At 45.9% G+C, this 24,389-nt stretch overlaps 1 protein-coding gene across 3 annotated transcripts in view; it reads right to left on the reverse strand.

Moving 5' to 3' along the window:
• The window catches only part of LOC147902788 (Chaperone DnaJ-domain superfamily protein), a 91,102-nt gene that overhangs the window by 58,433 nt on the left and 8,280 nt on the right, over window positions 1-24,389 (reverse strand). For all 3 annotated transcript variants that reach the window (XM_087373209.1, XM_087373207.1, XM_087373206.1), the window contains exon 3: window positions 13,402-13,462. In XM_087373209.1, coding sequence (XP_087229335.1) covers window positions 13,402-13,462 — 61 coding nt within the window. The remainder of the gene's footprint in view (window positions 1-13,401; window positions 13,463-24,389) is intronic.

Below are 24,389 nucleotides of genomic sequence, written 5' to 3' on the forward strand. Positions count from 1 at the left end.
GAAGGGGTCTTCAGGAAGGAGTTCCTGAAGAAGGAGGATGATTACGATATCGTTGGCAAGCTCAAAGCCCTCGATATGTCAAAATTAAACTTGACCTTTGAAGTTTATCTTCAAAGATTTCGGGATCTGCAAACCAGGGCCACTAAGATGGATCCAGTGACCTTGTTAGGTTTCTTCGTGGATGGTTTGCCAGATTCATACAAGTTGCAGATAAAGAACAACAAATGCACAACGTTGCAGGAGGCCATAAATTATGCGCGCATATATGATGATACCATGGCCGGTGCCAAAGCAACTACAATTTCCGACACGAGTGGAAAGAACAAACGTAAGTTCTTTCAGCATACGACTCGTACTAGGGAGACGAAGTCTACGGACAACGCCTCCAAGAAAAACTTGACTCCAGCAAAGAATGGTAAAGCCCGTTTCCTTCGCACTCTGAGGCTCAAGAAAGAAGGACGATGCTTCTATTGCGAGGAGCGGGGCCACACAAAGAATGAGTGTCCCAAGCGCAAGAACCAAAAGTTGGTGCTTGGACCCAAGCTCCAGGCGGGTCCACGTACCGCAGCCAAGGGAGCGAACCAAGTCGCGATGACAGGTATTTCAGTAAATGTCATTACCTGCCCACTCTCTTGTAATTGTACTTTCAATACTTGGTTGTTTGGTTCCCATGATCTTTTCCGAGTTTATGGAGAAGTTATGGACCAACAGGTTCACATTCTCTTTGATCCGGGCAGCTCTCACAACTTTGTTAATTACAAATTTGTGCAGAAGATGGGGCTGTCCACAGTACCTAGCGACCACACCTATGAGGTGCAGCTTCCAGCTGGGAAGCAGTTTTGGGATCGCAAGGTTGAAGCGCTTCCTATCCGGATTCAGGCCTACACGGGAGCTCTTACATATTATGTTATGCATCTGGAGCATGTAGACTTGTTGATCGGAATAGAGTGGTTTAAAACCCACAATATTCAGATCGGATGGACGGAGCATACGCTTTCTTTTGTAGATAAGGACACCCAATTTTGTATTCAGTGTGATAAAATTCCCTCTTCTCAGGGACCTATTGTATCTGCGATGCAGCTTCGAAATATATTAAACAATTCTCATTATGATGTCTATCAGTGTGTTTTGATTCCACTTTCTTCATTTGTTGTTTCTGTAATTAACAAGAATGAATTAAGTGTGTTTGAACACCGTGAATTGAGAATTTTGTTAGATAGTTTTAAGGACGTATTCCCAGCTCAACTGCCGGAAGGTTTACCTCCAGAACGGGCAGTAGATCATCGCATAGACTTAGTCCCAGGGGCTCAACCTATCAGTGTACCACCTTATAGGATGAGCCAGGTAGAGGAGGATGAGTTAGCTAGCCAACTCTAGGATTACCTGAATATGGGCTATATTCGCCCAAGTAAATCACCTTGGGGTGCACCTGTCCTCTTAAGAAAGAAGAAAGATTCTTCCTAGAGAATGTGTATAGATTATAAACGATTAAATAAAGTGACAATTAAGAACTGCTATCCTTTACCTCGTTCCGATGATTTGATAGACCATTTGGCCGGAGCGAAGTATTTCACTAAGATTGATTTGCATACGGGTTATCATCAAATCCGTATCTATGCTGAACACATAGATAGGACCGCATTCCGGACTAGGTATGGTCATTACGAGTTCCTCGTATTACCTTTTGGTTTGACCAATGCTCCTGCTACTTTTCAGCAGATGATGAACGATTTGTTCAGGGATTTTCTGGGCAAATTTGTTGTAGTGTTCTTAGATGACATCTTGGTATATAGTCGAACGCTTGAGGATCACATAGGACACTTCCAGGTTGTCTTAGTTGTTCTAATACAGCATAAGCTTTATGCCAAGATGAGTAAATGTGACTTCTTTATGAAGGAGATCATTTACTTAGGACACAAGATTTCTTCTGAAGGTATTAGCATTGATCTGGATCGTATCTAGAAGGTTTTAGAATGGCCTATCCCTGAGACTGTGAAACAACTTCGTTCTTTCCTAGGATTTACGATATTTCTTCGGAAGTCTGTGCGTGATTATTCACATATCACGGCACCCCTGACTAACATATTGAAAGGTCGTGGACGCAGGTCTACTCAGCCGATCCCTTGGAATGATGCAATGAACAAGGCTTTTGAAACCTTGAAGTTTTCTATCAAGGAAGCACCCGTTCTTGCAATACCCGATCCTACCCGGCCTTATGTTTTAGAGGCCGATGCGAGTGATTATGCGATTGGGGCAGCTCTATTCCAAGAGGGCAGACCTGTAGCTTTCGAGAGTAAAAAGCTAGACGACACTCAATATCGTTGGCCCACACTTGAGAAGGAACTTTATGCTGTAGTGTATGCTCTTAAGGTTTGGAGACACTACTTGTATGGTTCAAAGTTCCTTGTATTGACTGATCATCAGTCAATTAAGTATGTGTGTGATGGATCAGAATTGAGGGGAAGGAAAGCTAGATGGGCAGAATTAATGCAGGATTTTGATTTTGAAATACGTTATCGTAAAGGTTCGTTGAATAGTGTGGCGGATGCCTTAAGTCGAGTTAAGTTTGTAAATGCTTTGTCATTTACGGAGATATCCTCAGACCTATTTCAATCCTTGAGAGGGCTATACGCAACTGATAGTTATTTCAGTTCTTATTGGCAGAGAGTCCAGGATGGGAGCTCCATGGTTGACCAGGACTCAGGGATTGTGCAACCTACGGTACAGGCGGCGGGAGGTCAGTGGATGATTAGGAACGGCTTGCTGTTCCGGAATGAAAAGATTTGTATGCCGGATGTTCTGGACCTTAAATCCAAGATACTCTGGGAGTGTCATGATGCTCCTAGTGCTGGACATCCGGGTATACATAGGACTTTGTCTCTTGTGAAGCATACCTTCTATTGGCCAAAGATGCGTGCATTTATTGAGAACTATGTAGTAGGTTGCCGAGTTTGTCAGGTTACTAAGGCTGAACGCCTTAGAAGCGCGGGCTTATTACAGCCATTACAGATTCCAGGTAATAAATGGGAAAGTATTTCCATGGATTTTATTACTGGTTTGCCTCGAACGCGCAAGGGTCATGACTCCATCTGGGTCATAGTCGACCGGTTGACAAAAATGGCTAGATTCTTACCTACTAGAACAACTATATCAGCTGTTCAGTTGGCTCACGAGTTTGTGGACCACTTGTTTAAGCTGTATGGTTTGCCATCTGACATAGTTAGTGATAGGGACTCAAAGTTTACAAATAACTTTTGGACACTTGTATTTGAGAAGTTGGAAACTACTCTAAGTATGAGTTCCTCGAATCATGCACAATCCGATGGCATTACAGAGAAGGTCAACCAGTTGGTTGAAGACATGCTTCGGGCATATGTATCTAAGAGACAGTCTTCATGGGAAGATTATCTACCTATGATTGAATTTGCTTACAACAGTGCAAAGCATTCTAGTACTGGTTACAGTCCTTTTATGCTTATGTACGGGTTTCAACCTAAGTCACCAGTTATGGTTGGATTAAAAGGAATTCAAAATGATGCTGCTAAGAATTTCTTGCTAGACATGCAGGAAATGTTGCAGTTTGCCTCGAACGCGCAAGGGTCATGACTCCATCTGGGTCATAGTCGACCGGTTGACAAAAATGGCTAGATTCTTACCTACTAGAACAACTATATCAGCTGTTTAGTTGGCTCACGAGTTTGTGGACCACTTGTTTAAGCTGTATGGTTTGCCATCTGACATAGTTAGTGACAGGGACTCAAAGTTTACAAATAACTTTTGGACACTTGTATTTGAGAAGTTGGAAACTACTCTAAGTATGAGTTCCTCGAATCATGCACAATCCGATGGCATTACAGAGAAGGTCAACCAGTTGGTTGAAGACATGCTTCGGGCATATGTATCTAAGAGACAGTCTTCATGGGAAGATTATCTACCTATGATTGAATTTGCTTACAACACTGCAAAGCATTCTAGTACTGGTTACAGTCCTTTTATGCTTATGTACGGGTTTCAACCTAAGTCACCAGTTATGGTTGGATTAAAAGGAATTCAAAATGATGCTGCTAAGAATTTCTTGCTAGACATGCAAGAAATGTTGCAGTTTGCCAAGGAGTCTATTAGAAGTGCCCAAGATCGGGACAGATTTTATGCTAATAGACATCATTCACCTAGAGAGTTCTCTGAAAGAACGATGGTATATTTGCGAATTCCTAAGGAATCCAAGAGCCTAAGTACTGGTTTGGTTCCGAAATTATCCCCCCGATACTGTGGCCCATTCAAGGTCATTAAAAGAATTGGACCAGTTGCATATTGACTCGAATTGCCTCCTGATGTTAAAGTACATCCAGTCTTTCATGTCAGTAGACTGAAAGAAGTCTTGGGTGCAGATGATCAACTTGTTTCTCCTCATGAGATTATAGAAGTTACAAATTTGACTTTTATTCCTCACGAACCTGAGTGTATTCTTGAATTTCGTGAAAGACAGATTCGTAATCATACTATCACGGAATACAAGATCAAGTGGAAGGATCGTGTTGAGGAGGATGCAACATGGGAGACATTACAAAACCTCCAAAGAACATTTCCAGGTTTTTTAGTGAACTCAGGAGTGAGTTCTTAGAGGAGGGGAAGTATGTCATGTGCACGGATTGGTATCTGACGTGAACTAGGTACACAGGACTAGCTCAGGTTAGCCTGGGGAGGCTTAGAGCTAGGCAGGCTTGATTCTCGGGTTGAGTGGCAAGGGTACGAACTATTTATAGGTCTTCGCTATTTTTGGCGCTCGGGGCCCGAGTCTATAAAAGGGGCCCAGGGGGGTTCAATTCTCAGTGTGCAGTTGGGAGCAAGTCTCGTTCCCAAGTGCCAGGTCTAATCCTCGATTGAGTCGCGGACGCGCGCCTGCATCTTAGCGTAGCCCAAGGCCCAGAGGCAGATCCAGGGCTTCACAGCGCCACCTGGTGGTATGGGACACCAGGCTGGTTTGGATCTGATTGGGAGTTCGTGCCAGTAGCTCAGCTCGTGGCTCGGAGGGGACATCTCCTGATTCGGGATCTCATCCCGTAGATGTCATGGTTGGGTGGTGAGCAGCCTGCTCAGATCTCACGTGGTGTGTGGTTGTTTTGCAGATCAGGGGTTTCAGGAGTGCTGGGACGTGTCAGCAGTGATCTGGCACTGGACATAGACAAGTGCACACATGGCACCCTTGCGGACAGCGCGACCTGCTTGAATATGAGAGATTAATGGAATCCCTAGTATGCTCCGATCACCACGTATCACGACGGGCTCAGATAAACCTTCCACAATCGTGAAGGTGTCCTGCCGCCAATTAGGCGTCTGAACATGCTCACAGAACCACTGAATCCCGAGGATCATGTCGCACCCCATCAAAGGAGTCAATATAAAATCCCGCGTAAACATGGCCTTCTGAACTGAAAAAGTGAACCGGATGGCTTTATGCGTGATGTGTGCGCAAGCCGGGCGTGAACCCGTCCACTGCAAGCTCGTGAGGCACCAAGGTGCACCCCACTGTCTTGGCAAGCTGAGGGGAGATGGCATCTTCTAAACTCCCCATATTGAACAGGATAATAAACTGATGCCCGTTAGCTGTGCCGTACGCTCAAATGAGCGCCTTCTTTGGATCTGAGAAGTCGCCCTCCTTCTTACCTTGAAAGATCACCATGGGAACGGCATTCAAAGCAGGGAAGACAGCATTCGTAGCTGAGGATGGAGGCGGGGCTGGAAGAGCCGATACATTGGCAACGGACGAAGTAGGTGCTTTCACAACCTTTTCGGCAAGCCACTTCGGATAATCCTTCTTGCCATGCCCAGCTGTGCCGTACGCTCAAATGAGCGCCTTCTTTGGATCTGAGAAGTCGCCCTCCTTCTTACCTTGAAAGATCACCATGGGAACGGCGTTCAAAGCAGGGAAGACAACATTCGTAGCTGAGGATGGAGGCGGGGCTGAAAGAGCCAATACATTGGCGACGGACGAAGTAGGTGCTTTCACAACCTTTTCGGCAAGCCACTTCGGATAATCCTTCTTGCCATGTCCAGCGATGTGGTGGCAATGAAAGCAACGATGTTCTTGGTGGTACCGCTTCTGCTCGTCGGGCTGTAGATAGCCTCCCGTAATACCCGCTTTAGCCTTCTCATCCAGAGTCATCTTTGGATTGAACTCCTTCTTTTGACCAGAAGCCTGGCCGTCTTTCTTTTGGAACTAGTTGTCCTTCTTCTGATCCTTAACTGCTGTGTTGTTTGACTGCTGCGGGGCTTTGGAATCTTTCTGAACCTGCTTGGGCTTTTCCCCGTTCAGCATCATCTCCTCATTCTGTGCGAGTCAGCGCCCGCTCGTAATCCAACGGGTCGAAGTTGTTCGTGTCCAATCCTCGAATAAATTGCTTCATCTTGACGCTCTCCGTCACGCCCAATTGTTGTGCCAATGTGATGACCTTGTTACTGTATGTCAACACAAGCAAACCATTCTAGGAGAGACGAGCGAACTCATCCTCCAGGTTAAGCAGATATTGGGGTGGGAGAAAACAGGCTTTGAGGTCGGCCACAAACATTGCCCAAACAAAATTCGTCTTAAACATGTTTGGGTCAGCATGCTTACTAGCCCAATGCTGCCACCAAGTCACCGCCTCACCTGTAAGATGAGGGGTTGCAAGGTGGACTTTATCTTGCTCATCTTGAATCCGTGCTAACGGAAAATGAGCTACAAGCTGATGAATAAACTGTAAAATTGCTGAATGGTCACACTTACCATCATACTTAACAAAATTTGGAGTGGATCGAGTGAGTGGTGTTACCTTTGTCGATGGCGAAGCTGTGGCGGAGACGGCTGCCGGCTGCTGCGCTCAAACTTGCCTGCATAGCGGCGAACATCTGTTTGTGTTGGAGAAGCATCGCCTCTCGGTCTAGCTTTGTTGCCTCTCTGCCTCGGCGAGCTCTGCGCATCGCAGTGCCTCCTCATTTTTGCATTCCTCACGCATCATCAAGAGCAGTTTTTCAAAATCTGTGGTTCCTCTTTCTTCCAGCGGCTTTTCTGCTTCTTTTTCCTCCAGACGTTGTTTTGTCTGGTCCAGGGGTCTTCTGCTTTCTTCCAGCTGGGATGAATGTTCTTCGAGTTGCTGCAGCAGGATCCGATTCTGCTCTAGAAGGTTCACCATCACTTCTTGAGCATTTGGCGGAAGCGTATCTTGTTGGTAGTCTTTAAAGTCTTCGTGGTTGAAATCGTTTCCCAACCCTTCCATGGCGCTTGATTGTGTGTCCTTTCCGGATCTCAACACAACCATACACTCGCGATAGTCAAGCTGGATACAGACCAAAGCTCTGATACCAATGTAACATGCAACGGTTATCTAATCGTGTACAATTCACAGCAAGACCTTCTTTAAACCTTTAGCGAGGAATGAGCGTTGTTTACCATAGAGAGAGAAAGGAGATGAGGGTAGAGAGAGAGTAGAGTCGACAACCGATTGGGTCCTTGTACCAACTGAGGACCCCCTCCCCCAGTCAGGGGAGAATTCGCTTTATACTTGGAGAACTGAGAAATACAAAGAACACTATTCAAGAGAGCACGGAACGCGCTTCTGAAGAGCTCACTGTGCACACGTATAGCAGACCCAAAGACTTGAGAAGCAACACTGACCAATACCGAGACCTTGATGCTGTCGACACTGACAATGTAGGACGCTTTTGCAAGGCAAGGAAGAGGCTTGTGCTGTCTACCGGAATGCAGGGTTACTGCGTGAGTGAGAGAGTGAAAACTAGAAGTGATAGATCCTATGAGAGAACTGAGAGATGACTGAAATATAGAGCTGAGAGTGAGCTGTGTAAACTGTAAAAGAGAGCTGAGAAAGCTGAGGAAACAGTGTCCAAACCTTTCCCTGTTTGCTGGTCCAAACCTCCGACTGTTGTGCTGCATGGTCACCTTCAGATCAGGCTGAACCAATGGCCAAGGGACTGAGGCTAGAGCAGGGCCAGATCTGAGGATCTCAAGGGCTGCACAAGAGGCTGAAGTGGAGCTGTAGGAGAACTAAAGGCAAGAGCAAACTGAATGAGAAAACAGGGCAGCCAAGGGGCCCTTTTATAGGGCTGGACTGAGCCAACCCAGTCTGTAAACAGACCGACTCAGTCTGTTTTACAGACTGGTTGGCCTACAACCAGCCTATAAAAAGCCCTCCCTGGCTCATTTGCCAAGGGAATTTTTGGGCAGCCTTTGTAGGCTGCCTTCCCTGCTTACCTATCCAGCTCTTGGGGACCCTAAAGGGACTCCTAACCTAGGCTAAGACCTAAACTATAAGATGGAAACACTTAACCTACTGTTCTCCAGGGGGTACTAGTGAACAAGAACTGACTACTGACTTGACCTAAGGCTGAGAGACTGACCTACGTAGCTTGTGCCTGACTGTCCCTGGACAATGGCTCACAAAGGGGTCACAGAGTACGACAAAATCTCCTATCTGAGAACTATAATGCACTTGTCGATGTAGCCAATGTGTCACCTTGCACCCAAGTGCAGGGGTGCATGTGACATCTCCAGCCCATTCAGTGTTGATAGGTGGGATATGATGCATTCTCCATTGCATGTGGCAGCTTTTGTTCTCCATCCTATTTGCACGAAAAAAATCCAGATGGTGACAAGGAGGTGCACGATGGGTGGGTGGATGTCATAGAGCAATACACCAAGTATGATGTTGACAGCCAGGGCACCTTATGTGATGAGTTGGATATTTACAAATCCATGTCAGGCACATTTGCTCGTGCGATTGCAAAGGATGAAAAAAGAATGCACCAAGGGGTGAAATGGTGGGAGACATTTGGGGCTCACACACCAAATTTGCAGCGATTAGCTCTTTGAGTGCTCTCGCAAAGCACATGTGCTTCTCCTTGTGAGAGGAATTGGAGCACATTCTCTCTTATCCATACTAAAAGAAGGAATAGGCTGCTTCCGAAGAATACGAGAAATTAGTATACATCCATACTAATTTGCGTCTCATCTCCAAAATCAAGGAAAGGGGATTTGAGAAGATAGAAGTGACCCTGGAAATGATCAACAAGGAGAAGGATGATAATAGGCGATGTAGTTGCTCTAGCAGCTCCCGTGATGAAACCCTCTGGAACAATCCTGTGTTGATTCCCATTCCTGGCTTTTCAACAAGTGGCTCCTACTCCTCCAAGTCCGGTCCTGCACAAGCAAACCATCCTGGTACACAGGTCCGTCCAAGGTAGCACCATATGGCACCACCACCTTTAGTCACGTTTCCGCCTTCAAACTTGAGCAATCCAAATGCCACCATCTTCTCGCTATCCCCCTCATAATGAGTATACAACCTCGAGTCTTCCAGGCACCATGCTCTCAGGGTCTGTTTCAACCCGTCCTCCCTCTATCAAGGTCCGCAACAAAAGTACCATCTCAAAAAATGAAATCCCAAGAATATCTTCAGATAACCTGGACCGTGAACTCTCACTCAGTTCTCAAGCCAGTACTCTTTTGACTTCAGTACACCCTCTCCATAATCACCTTCCAATAATCTACTTTCGAGATTGGAAGAAGTGTCTATAATTCCCCTTCTACCTTCCAAGAAGGCGCATTCCTTCCAATCTCGTATTTCTTGAGACATATGAAGAGCAAATTCTCTCCATAGCATGCTATAAAGGCTCAAATTGATGACATCAAGAACATACCAAGTCGTCCTACCTGTGTGCTTGCTCTAAAAGCAAACCATGTAACTCATGCAAGCACATACCAATGACCTGTGTAGTCCTATAATGCCCCCTTTTGAATTACAGCATCCATTGAAACTTGAAACCCTAGGGCACTCCATGAAATCGATCCTCATGTTAGTATCAACAACCAAGCACCCCGAAGAGTCCAAGTACTCCTTGTTGTCCTTCACCTTCACAAAGGTCTCTGACTCCCGTTTCCCCACATCTCAATATCAGACATCTTCACTGTGACTTCTAGGTCTGCATATCTGACCTCAATAACACAAGGTGATGTCACCAAGAACAGTTCTCCGACTCCACATTAGCCAAATCTTTGTTCGCCTTCTTCTTTATGCAATCCTTCGCAAAATGGCTTGGCTCATCACAATAGAAGCACTTCTTCTTCTGCTTCCTCTTCTTATTGGAAGTGTCCTCTTCATCTCCATAATCATCCTCCTAGGGCTTGCCACCACTAGGCTTGCCCTGTCCTTTGCCGGCTTTGTCCTTTGCCAATAACACCTTGTCATCATTGTCTTTTTATAAAGATTCTCTTGAGCCTCTTCCTGTAGTAGTAAAGGTCTTCTGTCCTGCTGTGACAATCATAACGAAGCTCTTGAAACTATGTGGTAGCATCACAAGGCCAACTGGCTTGAGTCTACCTTCTAACCAACCGATGCTAGTTGATTCCTCACCACCTTGCCTTTCGTCAAGTGGTCATGAACTGAATCTCCCTCGTCCATACCAATGTTGTAGAGTTGATCCTGAAGACTATAATCTTTCGCAAAATGGCCTGGCTCATCACAATAGAAGCACTTCTTCTTCTACTTCCTCTTCTTACTAGAAGAGTCCTCTTTATCTCCAGAATCATCTTCTTCGGCTTGCCACCGCTAGGCTTGCCCTGTCCTTTGCCAGCAACGCCTTGTCGTCGTCATCTTTATTATAGAGCTTCTCCCGAGCCTCTTTTTGTAGCAGTAAAGGACCCAACTCCGCAAAGGTCAGAGGTTTGGCCTCTTTCCTACTGTCATAGTCATAACGAATCTCTTGAAACTCCATGGTAGCATTCCAAGGCCAGCTGGCTTGAGTCTACCTTCTGATGCTAGTTGATCCCTCACCACCTTGACTTTCGTCAAATGGTCATGAACCGAATCTCCCTCATCCATATCCATGTTGTAGAGTTGATGCTAAAGAGTCAAGATCCGGGATGTATTATCTATCTCATACAGATCCTTTAGAATGTCCCACGCCTCTACTGACGTGTACTGGTACAAGTATCCTCCCTTGTTTGTCTAGTACATCCTCCGGCTTCGCCTCCATTCCCATTGTTACCTTACACAGTTTCCGAGCCACTAGATGACTCCGGATCTTCACCTTTTAGATAGGATAGTTGGTCCCATCCAATTTCCTAGACTCTTCAAAGTTAGGAATGGTGAAAGAAGGAATTCGACTAGAGGAGGAAGAAGGAAGAGCAATTGCTAAAGAGGTTTCTGCTTCTAAAATCGACATCTTTGCTGCTATACCACACAGCAAAATCAAAAAATAAACACCACCGTTTGTAGACAAGAACTCTTTACACACCTGACTAAACCAGAGTCGCCCTCCTCCTTGCAAGGGCGCAGTCCTCCAATCGTGGAAGTCGATTCCCTAGAGCCTTGAATCAAGCCTGCCTTCACGTTCCCACACTTGAGAAATCAACCAACAAAGGGTACGCACAGCGAAAGACTGATAGAATAGCCCAGGAGCTCACACAGTGTGTGTTGTGGGTGGAATCACAAACTTCTTTACTTAATGTGCTTCACATAGATGCGCAGAACAGCAAATAGACAATGCTCAAAAGAGATATAGGACCAACAAAATATTTCGGTGTAATAGACACAATACAACAGAGGACCAAAGTCCCACCAAACCGTGGTCCTTTGTCCTCACCAAAAGATGCTGTCCTACTACCTCAGAGACACTCCTAGATCCCTGAGTCTGCGTGCTCCCTGATGAGCGTATGTAGACCTTAGTCTCCGTGTCTGATCTTTTCACCTTGCTGCCTGGGTGTACAGCCTAGGTGGGCAGCTTCCAATGAGCTATGCCTCCAGCTCCTCAGCCTTCTTTGTCCTCCGGGAAGTGGGCCCAAAGGGTGCTGAACTGCTGCTCCAAACTGCTCCTCAAATGGCTGCTCCAAAGATGTGATATGAGGCTGTAGTGGAGTTTTTTAAATTTTGTCTTTCTCACTCAATCTTGTGCAGTTGGCTGTGTTTTGTCCCCCTACTTGGTTTGGGGGGGAATGTTGGGTTTCTTCCTTTGGACATGGTGAACCTCGTAGGGGGGTGTGAGTTGCATCCCTAAGGTTGAAGACAGTTAGAAGTTTCTTGCCACATGGCAAGCTGTCATGTAGCACACTAAGTAGCTCCTGAAAGCTTGGCCCTCCAAAGTTATGGATCCTTTCCTCCCCGGTCGGTTCATGGATGCACAGCTCAGATGAGAGTTGAGAGGCGTGGCTCTACAGGTTGGTGATTGGTCTGCTGATCACAGTTGTCTCCTCTGATTGGTTCCTGGCACTAGCACGAGGTGGTTCTCTTGTGGAAGCGGTACTGGCCTTTCTCTCCTGGCTATGGTCATCTTGTGGGCATCGCAGCAGCACCTTCAACCTCTATTTATGGAGCTGGTTCCCGAGAATAATATAGGCATGTAGCGTTGCTGGTGTTGTGTCATCTTACAGCAAGTCTTTGAGTGGTTCTGTCAGCCTATGTAGTGTCTTGTGCTTGAGCCTTTGTCGCTGAGTCACTGGTCATTTACAATGTCTGTTGTGAGCCATGACAAGCCCGATAGGGAGGAGTGGCAGTCCTTTTCTACAATTGAGTCTTTCTATATAATAAAACGTGTTGTTTAGGTGCCGATATCTCTCAAGCTTGTATATTTTATTTTCAGTACTTTATGTGAAGAATTACATGATCACTTTTCTTCGGGTTGAAAGAGAGCAAACATGTTAAGCTCCGATTTCTATTAAGTCACTCACAAGGTTGGAAACCATAATCTCCATCACGCATAGAAGGAGCTAGCTACATATGTTTTCACACATACATATCCACACACTCAGAGATTTTGCCAATACTCCGGAGGTCAACAGCAAACTCAGCCATGACAAAATCTGGCAGCAAAGGAGAAGACTAGTCAAAAAGTAGTCCACATTCTCTTCATTCAAGCTACAGCTGCTTGTGAAGACTATAAGATTTCATTTTCGTCTCTCCCAAACAAGCATGTCTAAGCAGAAATAGCTTGGACAATCTAGCTGATAGAGCAGCACCACTTAAGATAGAAAGAATTTATTGCAATACCAGCAAGTCCATGGACAAAGACTTCACAAGGTGAAATTTGCATGTCTGCTAATACAGCAAGAACATATATCTAGATGAATGCAGGAACATGCCCCAACTCATCCTCTAAAAACACAACCCATAGTGCAGTTTCAATCTCATGACATTCACTCACAAAGTTGAAAACCATAATCTCCATCACACATAGCAGGGACTAGCTACGATGACATTCCCACTCACATCATCAGCACCCCCAAATGGTGCTAGACCATAGTATAAACATATGCTCTCACACATACATATCCACACACTAAGCAGCTCTAGTAATCATATGCACGTGAATTTATTTAAGATTAAGCTAATGAAAACTATGGAGTAACGTAATTACCTCCGAAAGCCTCTTTTGCCTTTGGATGCTTGCATTTGTCAGGATGGATCAATAACGACAGCTGGACAAGACAAAACACCAACATGTTGAATACATGTCAAACTTTTAATGTGAAGGAGTAATGACAAGCTTAGATCACGTTCAACTGTGAGCTTCTCAAAGAGAGAGGGAGAGAAGGAGAGGAATAAGACATCTGACTTCCACAAAGAAAGAAAAATGGTAGCAATGTTTATTCTGTAGAAATAAGTGTTCATTTATGGCAATGGTTACTCATTAGAAAGACATTCTTCTAAGTAATATACCTAGATGAATCCAAGAACATTCCCAAACTCATCCTCTAAAAACACAACATGGTGCAATTTCTATCTCATCATCATCACGCATAGCAGGAACTAGCTACTATGACATCCCCACTTACGTCATCAGTGCCCAACAGCGGGTGTAGACCATAGTATAAAAATATGCTCTCACACATACAAATCCACACACCCACACATACTTGAGCATCCATTTATACAAAGTCTTCATACTAAGTTTCTGTCGGCAGTCCGGAGGTGAAGGGCAAACTCAGCCATGACGAAGGCTAGCACTAAAGAAGAAGGCTAATCAAAAAGTAGTCCAAATCTCTTCATTCAAACTACAAACTGCTTGTGAAGTCTAAACGATTTCATTTTAGTCTCTCCCAAACAAGCATTTAAATCTAGCTGATAGGGCAACGCACCATTTAAGATAGAAAGAATTATCACAATACCAGCAGGCCGCAACTTGGACGAAAACTCTCTAAGTAATAGTAGAAAGAAATCTCTTAAGTAGTTCATTCCCTGCAATGGTGATTCAACTATTAGGGCCACTCTCTTGTACATAGTAGTAATTTGACAACAGTAGCCATAAGTGTTGCTTGCAACTTCAAGCCTGCAAGTCCTTCATATTTTGTCCATCCACCACGTGAGTAGATGCAATTAACATAGTCGGTATTCTTACAATCTATACTATCTAACAAGTACCATCGGAACACACTTGCACGATAAGTCGCACATAATAGATTTGAGAAAGATTTCTACAACAAGTACTCTGATGGATTTGCTTGCAAAATTGCAGCAAGTTACACAGGGATTTAAAAAGTACATTTTTTGTTAAAACGTACTTTTCGATTTAAAAACGTGTCTTCACAATCTAAATGCAGACCCTTACAAGCCTTTCGTATATACAAGCAATATATACAAGTATGTACATATATATATACACCCACATACACAAAAATAAACACAACAGCACTTATGCAAAAATTAAAGTAGAAACTACAATGAACTGTAAAGTGCATGTCCTTTAGGCTCTACTACAATGAATTTCTTAAATGGTTTGAGAAAGCAATGGCTTTCAAATCCGCACTAATGATGATATCCAAACACATATAAAGAACCATAAGACTAATGAAACAAAGAGAGAAAGGAGAGCATACAATTATGTTAGAAATCGACCAACAGAGGGTATGCACAGCGAAAAACTGATAGAATAGCCCCCAGGAGCTCACACAATGTGTGTTGGGTGTGGAATCACAAACCTCTTAGCTTTATGTGCTTCAAATTGATGTGCAGACTAGTAAATAGACAATAACCCAACCAGATATAGAAACCACCAAAACAATATATTTCCATCCAAAGCTATGGACACGGTACAAAAGAGATAGATCCAAACCTCTTAGCTTTATGTGCTTCAAATTGATGTGCAGACTAGTAAATAGACAATAACCCAACCAGATATAGAAACCACCAAAACAATATATTTCCATCCAAAGCTATGGACACGGTACAAAAGAGATAGATCCAAGTTCCACAAGATCCTGGTTCTTTGATCTTACCACAAGGCACTTCTACTATCTGCCGGATATCTCTCGAACACTGAGCCTGCGTGCTCCACCTCGAGCGTATGTAGACTCTCCGTCCAAATCCCTTCCACCTTGCTGTCCAGAAGCCCGCCTAGGTGGGCAGCACCTTGAGCTCAGTCTGCAGCCCTATGTCAGCCACCTCCTCCTCCTGTGTGTAGGTCCAAGGGAGGGCTTCCTGCTGCTCCTGTCTGCTCCTCAACTGCTGCTGCAAGTGATAAGATAATGAGGCCTCCAGCATCTACTTATATAGGCCCCAGGGGCTGGCAAACCTACCGACCAGCCTGCCCCCTTATTGCCCAACTAGAACGTGTTAGAAACTCACTGTGCCCACCTGTGAGCCCCCGATTTGAGGGGACAAGGGGCAGTGAGAGGTAGGAGGGATGGGAAAGAGAGAGACTCAGGCTGGCATCATAGGCAACCAGCACATGGGCTGGTTGCTGCCTACAACAGCAGGTTAGAAACTCACTGTGCCCACCTGTGAGCCCCCGATTTGAGGGGACAAGGGGCAGTGAGAGGTAGGAGGGATGGGAAAGAGAAAGACTCAGGCTGGCATCATAGGCAACCAGCACATGGGCTGGTTGCTGCCTACAACAGCAGAGAAACAGGGGGCCTTGGGCCTCACTTGGAGGCGCCTGCAGCTGCATAGACTGGCTGCACAGGGCACCCTTAAATAGGGGCCTGTGGCAGGCCAAGTCAGCCCAACCAGGGCCACCGACCAGGGCCAACCCTGGTCAGATTTCCAGGGCCATCTGGTCGGCCACCAGACAGGGTACCGACCCTGCTGGTCGGTCAACCCAAAGGGCCTGGGCAGTGCCTATAAAAGGCCCACTCTTTCAGTTATTCCAGCATCCAGTGCAAGACTGAAAGCCTCCTTCCAAGGCTGTGCTGTGCACTTAGGGCTGGTTCAGTTTGTGAGAGAGAGTTCCATCAGTTTTCTCCAGCACTTCGCTGAGTTTTGTATTGCTCCCTTGGAGCCATTTTCTGCCCACCTTCCGGTGGATGAATATACTCTTTCTCTCTCTCCATTTAAGTTATCTCTGAGTGAGTGTTTATTGCATCTGTGATCATCTATCTGAGTTGAGTGTGTGGAAGAGTTGGAGAAATCTTGGGTGGAGGTTTGAGTGATTCATTCCCTCCTATTCTCTAACATGGTATCAGAGCCATAGGCTCTCAACTCTTCTTCATCAAAGCACTCTCTGAAGGAAGGAGTCCCTTGGCAGAAAGGCGATTCTGTTTTCAGCTCAGGCTAGCACGGGAGGTCAGTACATCTTTTTTGCTTCAGTTTTTCAGTTTGCTATTCACCGAGATGAATCAACGTTTAGAAGCCTCTACACCCATTGCTCGTCCTTCCTCCTTCTCCACTCATCTTCCTTCTTCATTTATTCCCAATTTTGGTGAAGCTGGAAAGCTCGATGGGACGAACTATCCAATCTGGAAAGTCAAGATCCGAAGCCATCTGTTGGCACAGAAGCTGTGGAAGATAGTGATTGGGACCGAGGACAAGCCGGAGGACATTGTGGACAAAAGAGGTGAAGTTTTAGTTGAAGCAGATGCGGATGAACTCAGTGCATGGGAGGTGAGGGATGCTCAAGCCTTAGCAATGCTTATTGGCACGACAGCAAATGCTGTGATTCCTCATATCCAGTTGGCAGAGACGTCTTCAGAGGCGTGGGCCATACTGAAGGAGCTGTATGAAACCGATAATACAGTCCGTATCATTACTCTTCAGCATCAGCTTTATAATCTTGATATGTGACACGTCCCAGCACTCCTGAAACCCCTGATCTGCAAAATAACCACACACAACATCAGAACTGAGCAGGCTGCTCACCACCCAACCGTGACATCTACGGGATGTGATCCCGAATCAGAAGATGTCCCCCCGAGCCACGAGCTGAGCTACTGGCACGAACTCCCAATCAAATCCCAACCAGCCTGGTGTCCCATACCACCAGGTGGCGCTGTGAAGCCCTGGATCTGCCACTGGGCCTTGGGCTACGCTAAGATGCAGGCGCGCATCCGCGACACAATCTAGGATCAGACCTAGCACCTGGGAACGAGACTTGCTCCCAACTGCACACTGAGAACTGAACCCCCTGGGCCTCTTTTATAGACTCGGGCCCCGGCGCCAAAAATAGCGAAGACCTATAAATAGTTCGTACCCTTGCCACTCAACCCGAGAATCAAGCCTGCCTAGCTCTAAGCCTCCCCAGGCTAACCCGAGCTAGTTCTGTGTAACTAGTACACGTCAGATACCAATCCGTGCACATGACATACTCCCCCTCCTCTAAGAACTCACTCCTGAGTTCGCTAAGAAATCGGGAAATGTTCTTTGGAGGTTTTGTAATGTCTCCCATGTTGCATCCTCCTCAACACGATCCTTCCACTTAATCTTGTATTCCGTGATAGTACGATTTCGAATCTGTCTTTCACGAAATTCAAGAATAGATTCAGGTTCGTGAGGAATAAAAGTTAAATCTGTAACTTCTATAATCTCATGAGGAGAAATAATTTGATCATCTGCACCCAATACTTCTTTCAGTCTACTGACATGAAAGACTGGATGTACTTTAACATCAGGAGGCAATTCTAGTCGATATGCAACTGGTCCAATTCTTTTAATGACCTTGAATGGGCCACAGTGTCTGGGGGATAATTTCGGAACCAAACCAGTACTTAGGCTCTTGGATTCCTTAGGAATTCTCAAATATGCCATCATTCCTTCAGAGAACTCTCTAGGTGAACGATGTCTATTAGCATAAAATCTGTCCCGATCTTGGGCACTTCTAATAGACTCCTTGGCAAACTGCAACATTTCCTGCATGTCTTGCAAGAAGTTCTTAGCAGCATCATTTTGAATCCCTTTTAATCCAACCATAACTGGTGACTTAGGTTGAAACCCGTACATAAGCATAAAAGGACTATAACCTGTACTAGAATGCTTTGCACTGTTGTAAGCAAATTCAATCATGGGTAGATAATCTTCCCATGAAGACTGTCTCTTAGATACATATGCCCGAAGCATGTCTTCAACCAACTGGTTGACCTTTTCTGTATTGCCATCGGATTGTGCATGATCCGAGGAACTCATACTTAGAGTAGTTTCCAACTTCTCAAATACAAGTGTCCAAAAGTTACTTGTAAACTTTGAGTCCCTGTCACTGACTATGTCAGATGGCAAACCATACAGCTTGAACAAGTGGTCCACAAACTCGTGAGCCAACTGAACAGCTGAAATAGTTGTTCTTGTAGGTAAGAATCTAGCCATTTTTGTCAAACGGTCGACTATGACCCAAATAGAGTCATGACCCTTGCGCGTTCGAGGCAAACCAGTAATAAAATCCATGGAAATACTTTCCCATTTATTACCTGGAATCTGTAATGGCTGTAATAAGCCCGCGCTTCTAAGGCGTTCAGCCTTAGTAACCTGACAAACTCGGCAACCTACCACATAGTTCTCTACAAATGCACGCATCTTAGGCCAATAAAAGGTATGCTTCACAAGAGACAGAGTCCTACGTATACCTGGATGTCCCGCACTAGGAGCATCATGACACTCCCAGAGAATCTTGGATTTTAGGTCCAGAACATCAGGCACACAAATCTTTTCATTCTGGAACAGCAAGCCGTTCCTAATCATCCACTGACCTCCCGCCGCCTGTATCCTAGGTGGCACAATCCCTGAGTCCTGGTCAACCATGGAATTCCCATCCTGGACTCTCTGCCAATAAGAACTGAAATGACTATCAGTTGCGTATAGCCCTCTCAAGGATTGAAATAGGTCTGAGGATATTTCCGTAAATGACAAAGCATTTACAAACTTAACTCGACTTAAGCCATCCGCCACACTATTCAACGAACCCTTACGATAACGTATTTCGAAATCAAAATCTTGCATTAACTCTGCCCATCTGGCTTTCCTTCCTCTCAAGTCTGATCCGTCACACACATACTTAATTGACTGGTGATCAGTCAATACAAGGAACTTTGAAACATACAAGTAGTGTCTCCAAACCTTGAGAGCATACACTACTGCATAAAGTTCCTTCTCAAGTGTGGGCCAACGATACTGAGTGTCGTCTAGCTTCTTACTCTCAAAAGCTACAGGTCTGCCCTCTTGAAATAGAGCTGCCCCAATCGCATAATCACTCGCATCGGCCTCTAAAACATAAGGCCGGGTAGGATCGGGTAATGCAAGAACGGGTGCTTCCTTGATAGATAACTTCAAGGTTTCAAAAGCCTTGTTCATTGCATCATTCCAAGGGATCGGCTGAGTAGACCTGCGTCCACGACCTTTCAATATGTTGGTCAAGGGTACCGTGATTTGTGAATAATCACGGACTGACTTCCGAAGAAATACCGTAAATCCTAGGAAAGAGCGAAGTTGTTTCACAGTCTGAGGGATAGGCCATTCTAAAACCTTCTGGATACGATCCAGATCAATGCTAATACCTTCAGAAGAAATCTTGTGTCCTAAGTAAATGATCTCCTTCATAAAGAAGTCACATTTACTCATCTTGGCATAAAGCTTATGCTGTCTTAGAACAAGTAAGACAACCCGAAGGTGTCCTATATGATCCTCAAGCGTTTTACTATATACCAAGATATCATCTAAGAACACTACAACAAATTTGCCCAGATAATCTCTGAACAAATCGTTCATCATCTGCTGAAAAGTAGCAGGAGCATTGGTCAAACCAAAAGGTAATACAAGGAACTCGTAATGACCATACCTAGTCCGGAATGCGGTCCTATCTATGTGTTTAGCATAGATACGGATTTGATGATAACCCGTACGCAAATCAATCTTAGTGAAATACTTCGCTCCGGCCAAACGGTCTATCAAATCATCAGAACGAGGTAAAGGATAGCGGTTCTTAATTGTAACTTTATTTAATCGTTTATAATCTATACACATTCTCCAGGAAGAATCCTTCTTCTTTCTTAAGAGGACAGGTGCACCCCAAGGAGATTTACTTGGGCGGATATAGCCCATATTCAGGTAATCCTGAAGCTGGATAGCTAACTCATCCTCCTCTACCTGGCTCATCCTATATGGTGGTACACTGATAGGTTGAGCCCCTGGGACTAAGTCTATGCGATGATCTACTGCCCTTTCTGGAGATAAACCTTCCGACAGTTGAGCTGGAAATACGTCCTTAAAATTATCTAACAACGTTCTCAATTCTCGGTGTTCAAACACACTTAATTCATTTTTGTTAATCACCGAAACAATAAATGAAGAAAGTGGAATCAAAACACACTGATAGACATCATAATGAGAAGTGTTCAATATATTCCGAAGCTGCATCGCAGATACAATAGGCCCCTGAGAAGGGGTAATCTTATCACACTGAATACAAAATTGGGTGCCTTTGTCTACAAAAGAAAGCGTATGCTCCGTCCATCCAATCTGGATATTGTGGGTTTTAAACCACTCTATCCCGATCAACAAGTCTACATGCTCTAGATGCATAACGTAACATGTGAGAGCTCCCGTGTAGGCTTGAATCCGGATGGGAAGCGCTTCAACCTTGCGATCCCAAAACTGCTTCCCGGCTGGAAGCTGCACCTCGTAGGTGTGGTCGCTAGGTACTGTGGACAGCCCCATCTTCTGCACAAATTTGTAATTAACAAAATTGTGAGAGCTGCCCGGATCAAAGAGAATGTGAACCTGTTGGTCCCTAACTTCTCCATAAACTCGGAAAAGATAATGGGAACCAAACAACGAAGTATTAAAGGTACGATTACAAGAAAGGGGGCAGGTAATGACATTTACTGAAATAGCTGTCATCGTAACCTGGTTGGCTCCCTTGAAACGGTACGTGGACCTGCCTGGAGCTTAGCACCAATTTCTGGTTCTTCCGCTTAGGACACTCATTCTTCGTGTGGCCCCGCTCCTCGCAATAAAAACACCGGCCCTCTTTCTTGAGCCTGAGAGTGCGAAGGAAACGGGCCTTACCATTCTTCGCAGGAGTTAAGCTTTTCCTGGAGGCGTTGTCCGTAGACTTCGTTTCCCCAATACCAGTCGCAGGCTGAAAGAACTTGCGTTTGTTCTTTCCGCTGGTCTCGGTAACTGTGGTTGCCTTGGTACCGGCCATGGTATCATCATATATGCGCGCATATGTCATGGCCTCCTGCAATGTTGTGCACTTGTTATTCTTAATCTGTAACTTATAGGAGTCTGGCAAACCATCCACGAAAAAACCTAACAAGGTTACAGGATCCATTTTAGTGGCCCTGGTTTGCAGATCCCCTAGATCTTTGAAGATAAACTTCAAAAGTTAAATTCAATTTTGACATATCGAGGGCCTTGAGCTTGCCGACGATATCGTAGTCATCTTCCTTCTTCAGGAACTCCTTCCTGAAGATACCCTCAAATTCTGTCCAAGTATCAGGCTTAGGCTGAAGTTCTTTCCACCAAAGCAAGGCTTTACCTGACATAAACCCTGCTGCTAGCTGAATCTTTTTCTCGTCTGGATAGGGGTGAAATTGGAAGTGTACTTGCCACTTGTGTAACCAAGTGTCAACCACCTCCTTTGTTCTTGATTTTTGGTCACCTGGAAAGGGATCCGGAGTGATATTCGGGCCTAGCACGGAAGCCATGGCATCCACATGCGTGAGTGCCTGAACCGTGCTAGCCAGAAGAGTCAAAGTTGCTTGTATCCCTTGGAGTTGCTGTGTTAACCCCGATTGATTAGCGTTGACCTGCTCAAATTTACCATCTAGAGCAGTCGTGAACTCACTGAAGGCTTTCTTAGTGATCAGGTCGTCATAGAGACCCTGATCATCCTCTCCCACTGGAGTGTAATCTAAGTCCTGCTCTCCCATAGCGAACTCGGGATTCGGAGCATCAGACATGGCTGAAATCTGATTTGATTACAAACGGAGAGAAATAACTGACTGAAACGAAGCACGGAGGGAGATGGAGCAGAAGAAAACCGTCCCAGATAAATCTAACAGAAGAGATGCTGAAATCTGGAAGACCACGAGTCCTGGTGCCTCCCCGAATCTGCTAACCGGATGCGCAGTCTGCAATAGGAGCTGTGCGGACTGCTGACGTGGCCTGTACGGCTGCTGACGTGGCCTGTACGGCTGCTGACGCAGGCCGTACGGTAGCTGCAGAAGCTGGCGCGGCTGCTGTTCGGTACAGCAGCTGGTACGAAAACAGGCAGGACAGTCCGTACAGGCTGTACGGCTGTCGCTGGAGCTGTACGGCTGGTACGGCGGCTTCGGGAGTTGCGCAGGGCTATCGCAGGCAGGGCGGGTGCAGGGGAGCTGTTCGAACAGGGCGCGGCTGAAGGGCGAGGCTGGCTGGCACAAATTTCGAGGTAGCTTCTCGAATCTTGGGCTGCTTGTGGGTTGCCTAGCACCCAGCCCCCACCTATATAGGGTGCAGGGCTGCCTGATTTGGAAGCTAGGCTTCCAAAAAAGGCTAAGCCCCTCCAGCTTTGGAGGGGTGCTTTTTTCGAAAAAAGCACCTGAGCCCCTCCAACTTTGGAGGGGTGCTTTTTCGAAAAAAAAACACCCTGTTTCAGCGCAGGCTGCTCGCAGCCCTAGGCGCAGGCTGTTCGCAGCCTGTTGCGCTGGCTGTGGACAGCCCTTTACACAGGCTGTCCCGCCACACTGCCTCGCCTACAGCGCCCCTTCCTACGCTCCGCGTCCCCTACTCCCTGGCTGTCTATTTCCTGCACTACTCTCCTTCTTTTCTGCTCTCCTTCTCCTCCCTCAAAACTTCTCTCCGTAGCCTTCAGAAATCTCGATTCTATTTCACTCCTCTTCTTCTTCCTTTTCCAGATATTTCTTCACCCCTTCTACCCCAGGTAGACAGCAAAAACGCAGCAGGAAATCTCGAATTTTAGGGCATACCTGGAAGAGAAATCCGTCAAATTTCTCGCATCAGAAGTTCCTACCTCAGGAGTTGGCTCTGATACCAACTGACACGTCCCAGCACTCCTGAAACCCCTGATCTGCAAAATAACCACACACAACATCAGAACTGAGCAGGCTGCTCACCACCCAACCGTGACATCTACGGGATGTGATCCCGAATCAGAAGATGTCCCCCCGAGCCACGAGCTGAGCTACTGGCACGAACTCCCAATCAGATCCCAACCAGCCTGGTGTCCCATACCACCAGGTGGCGCTGTGAAGCCCTGGATCTGCCACTGGGCCTTGGGCTACGCTAAGATGCAGGCGCGCGTCCGCGACACAATCCAGGATCAGACCTAGCACCTGGGAACGAGACTTGCTCCCAACTGCACACTGAGAACTGAACCCCCTGGGCCTCTTTTATAGACTCGGGCCCCGGCGCCAAAAATAGCGAAGACCTATAAATAGTTCGTACCCTTGCCACTCAACCCGAGAATCAAGCCTGCCTAGCTCTAAGCCTCCCCAGGCTAACCTGAGCTAGTTCTGTGTAACTAGTACACGTCAGATACCAATCCGTGCACATGACAATATGAATGAGGGTGATAGTGTGCATGATCATCTGACAAAGGTGAAAGTCGTGCGGGACTAGCTCGCAACGGTTGGTCAGAAGGTGGACTCGAGTCAATTGGCGTTGCTCACACTTCAGCATCAGCTTTATAATCTTGATATGAATGAGGGTGATAGTGTGCATGATCATCTGACAAAGGTGAAAGTCGTGCGGGACCAGCTCGCAGCGGTTGGTCAGAAAGTGGACTCGCGTCAATTGGCGTTGCTCACACTCCACAAGTTGCCACGGAGTTTCAAAAGTTTTGTGACTACGGTCACTGCGGGTCAACGGACTAAGCCAATCACCTTTGAGGAGCTTAGCCCACTCCTGCTTCAGGAGGAGGCTCGAGAGAAACTCTTTACGCAAACCGACAGGAAAGCATTAGTGGCCAAAGACAAGCCTGGAAAAGGCAAGCCAAAGGAGTCCAAGAAGTTAGAGGACGCTGACCGCAAGAAGAAAATGAAGTGCTATTACTGTGAAAAGCTTGGCCACTCTGCCAAAGAATGCCGAAAGAAGAAGGCAAATCAGAGCGAAAGAGAGAAACCAAGAACAAAGAAGAGCCTAAGAATGATTCTGCCAATGTGGCGACTGGACAGTTGTTTTTAATCAGTGAACATTGTTCAG

The sequence above is a fragment of the Dipteris shenzhenensis genome, chromosome 4, assembly GCF_047967505.1.
Source record: "Dipteris shenzhenensis isolate YYH24624 ecotype China chromosome 4, Dip_SZ_1.0, whole genome shotgun sequence".
Taxonomy (NCBI): domain Eukaryota; kingdom Viridiplantae; phylum Streptophyta; class Polypodiopsida; order Gleicheniales; family Dipteridaceae; genus Dipteris; species Dipteris shenzhenensis.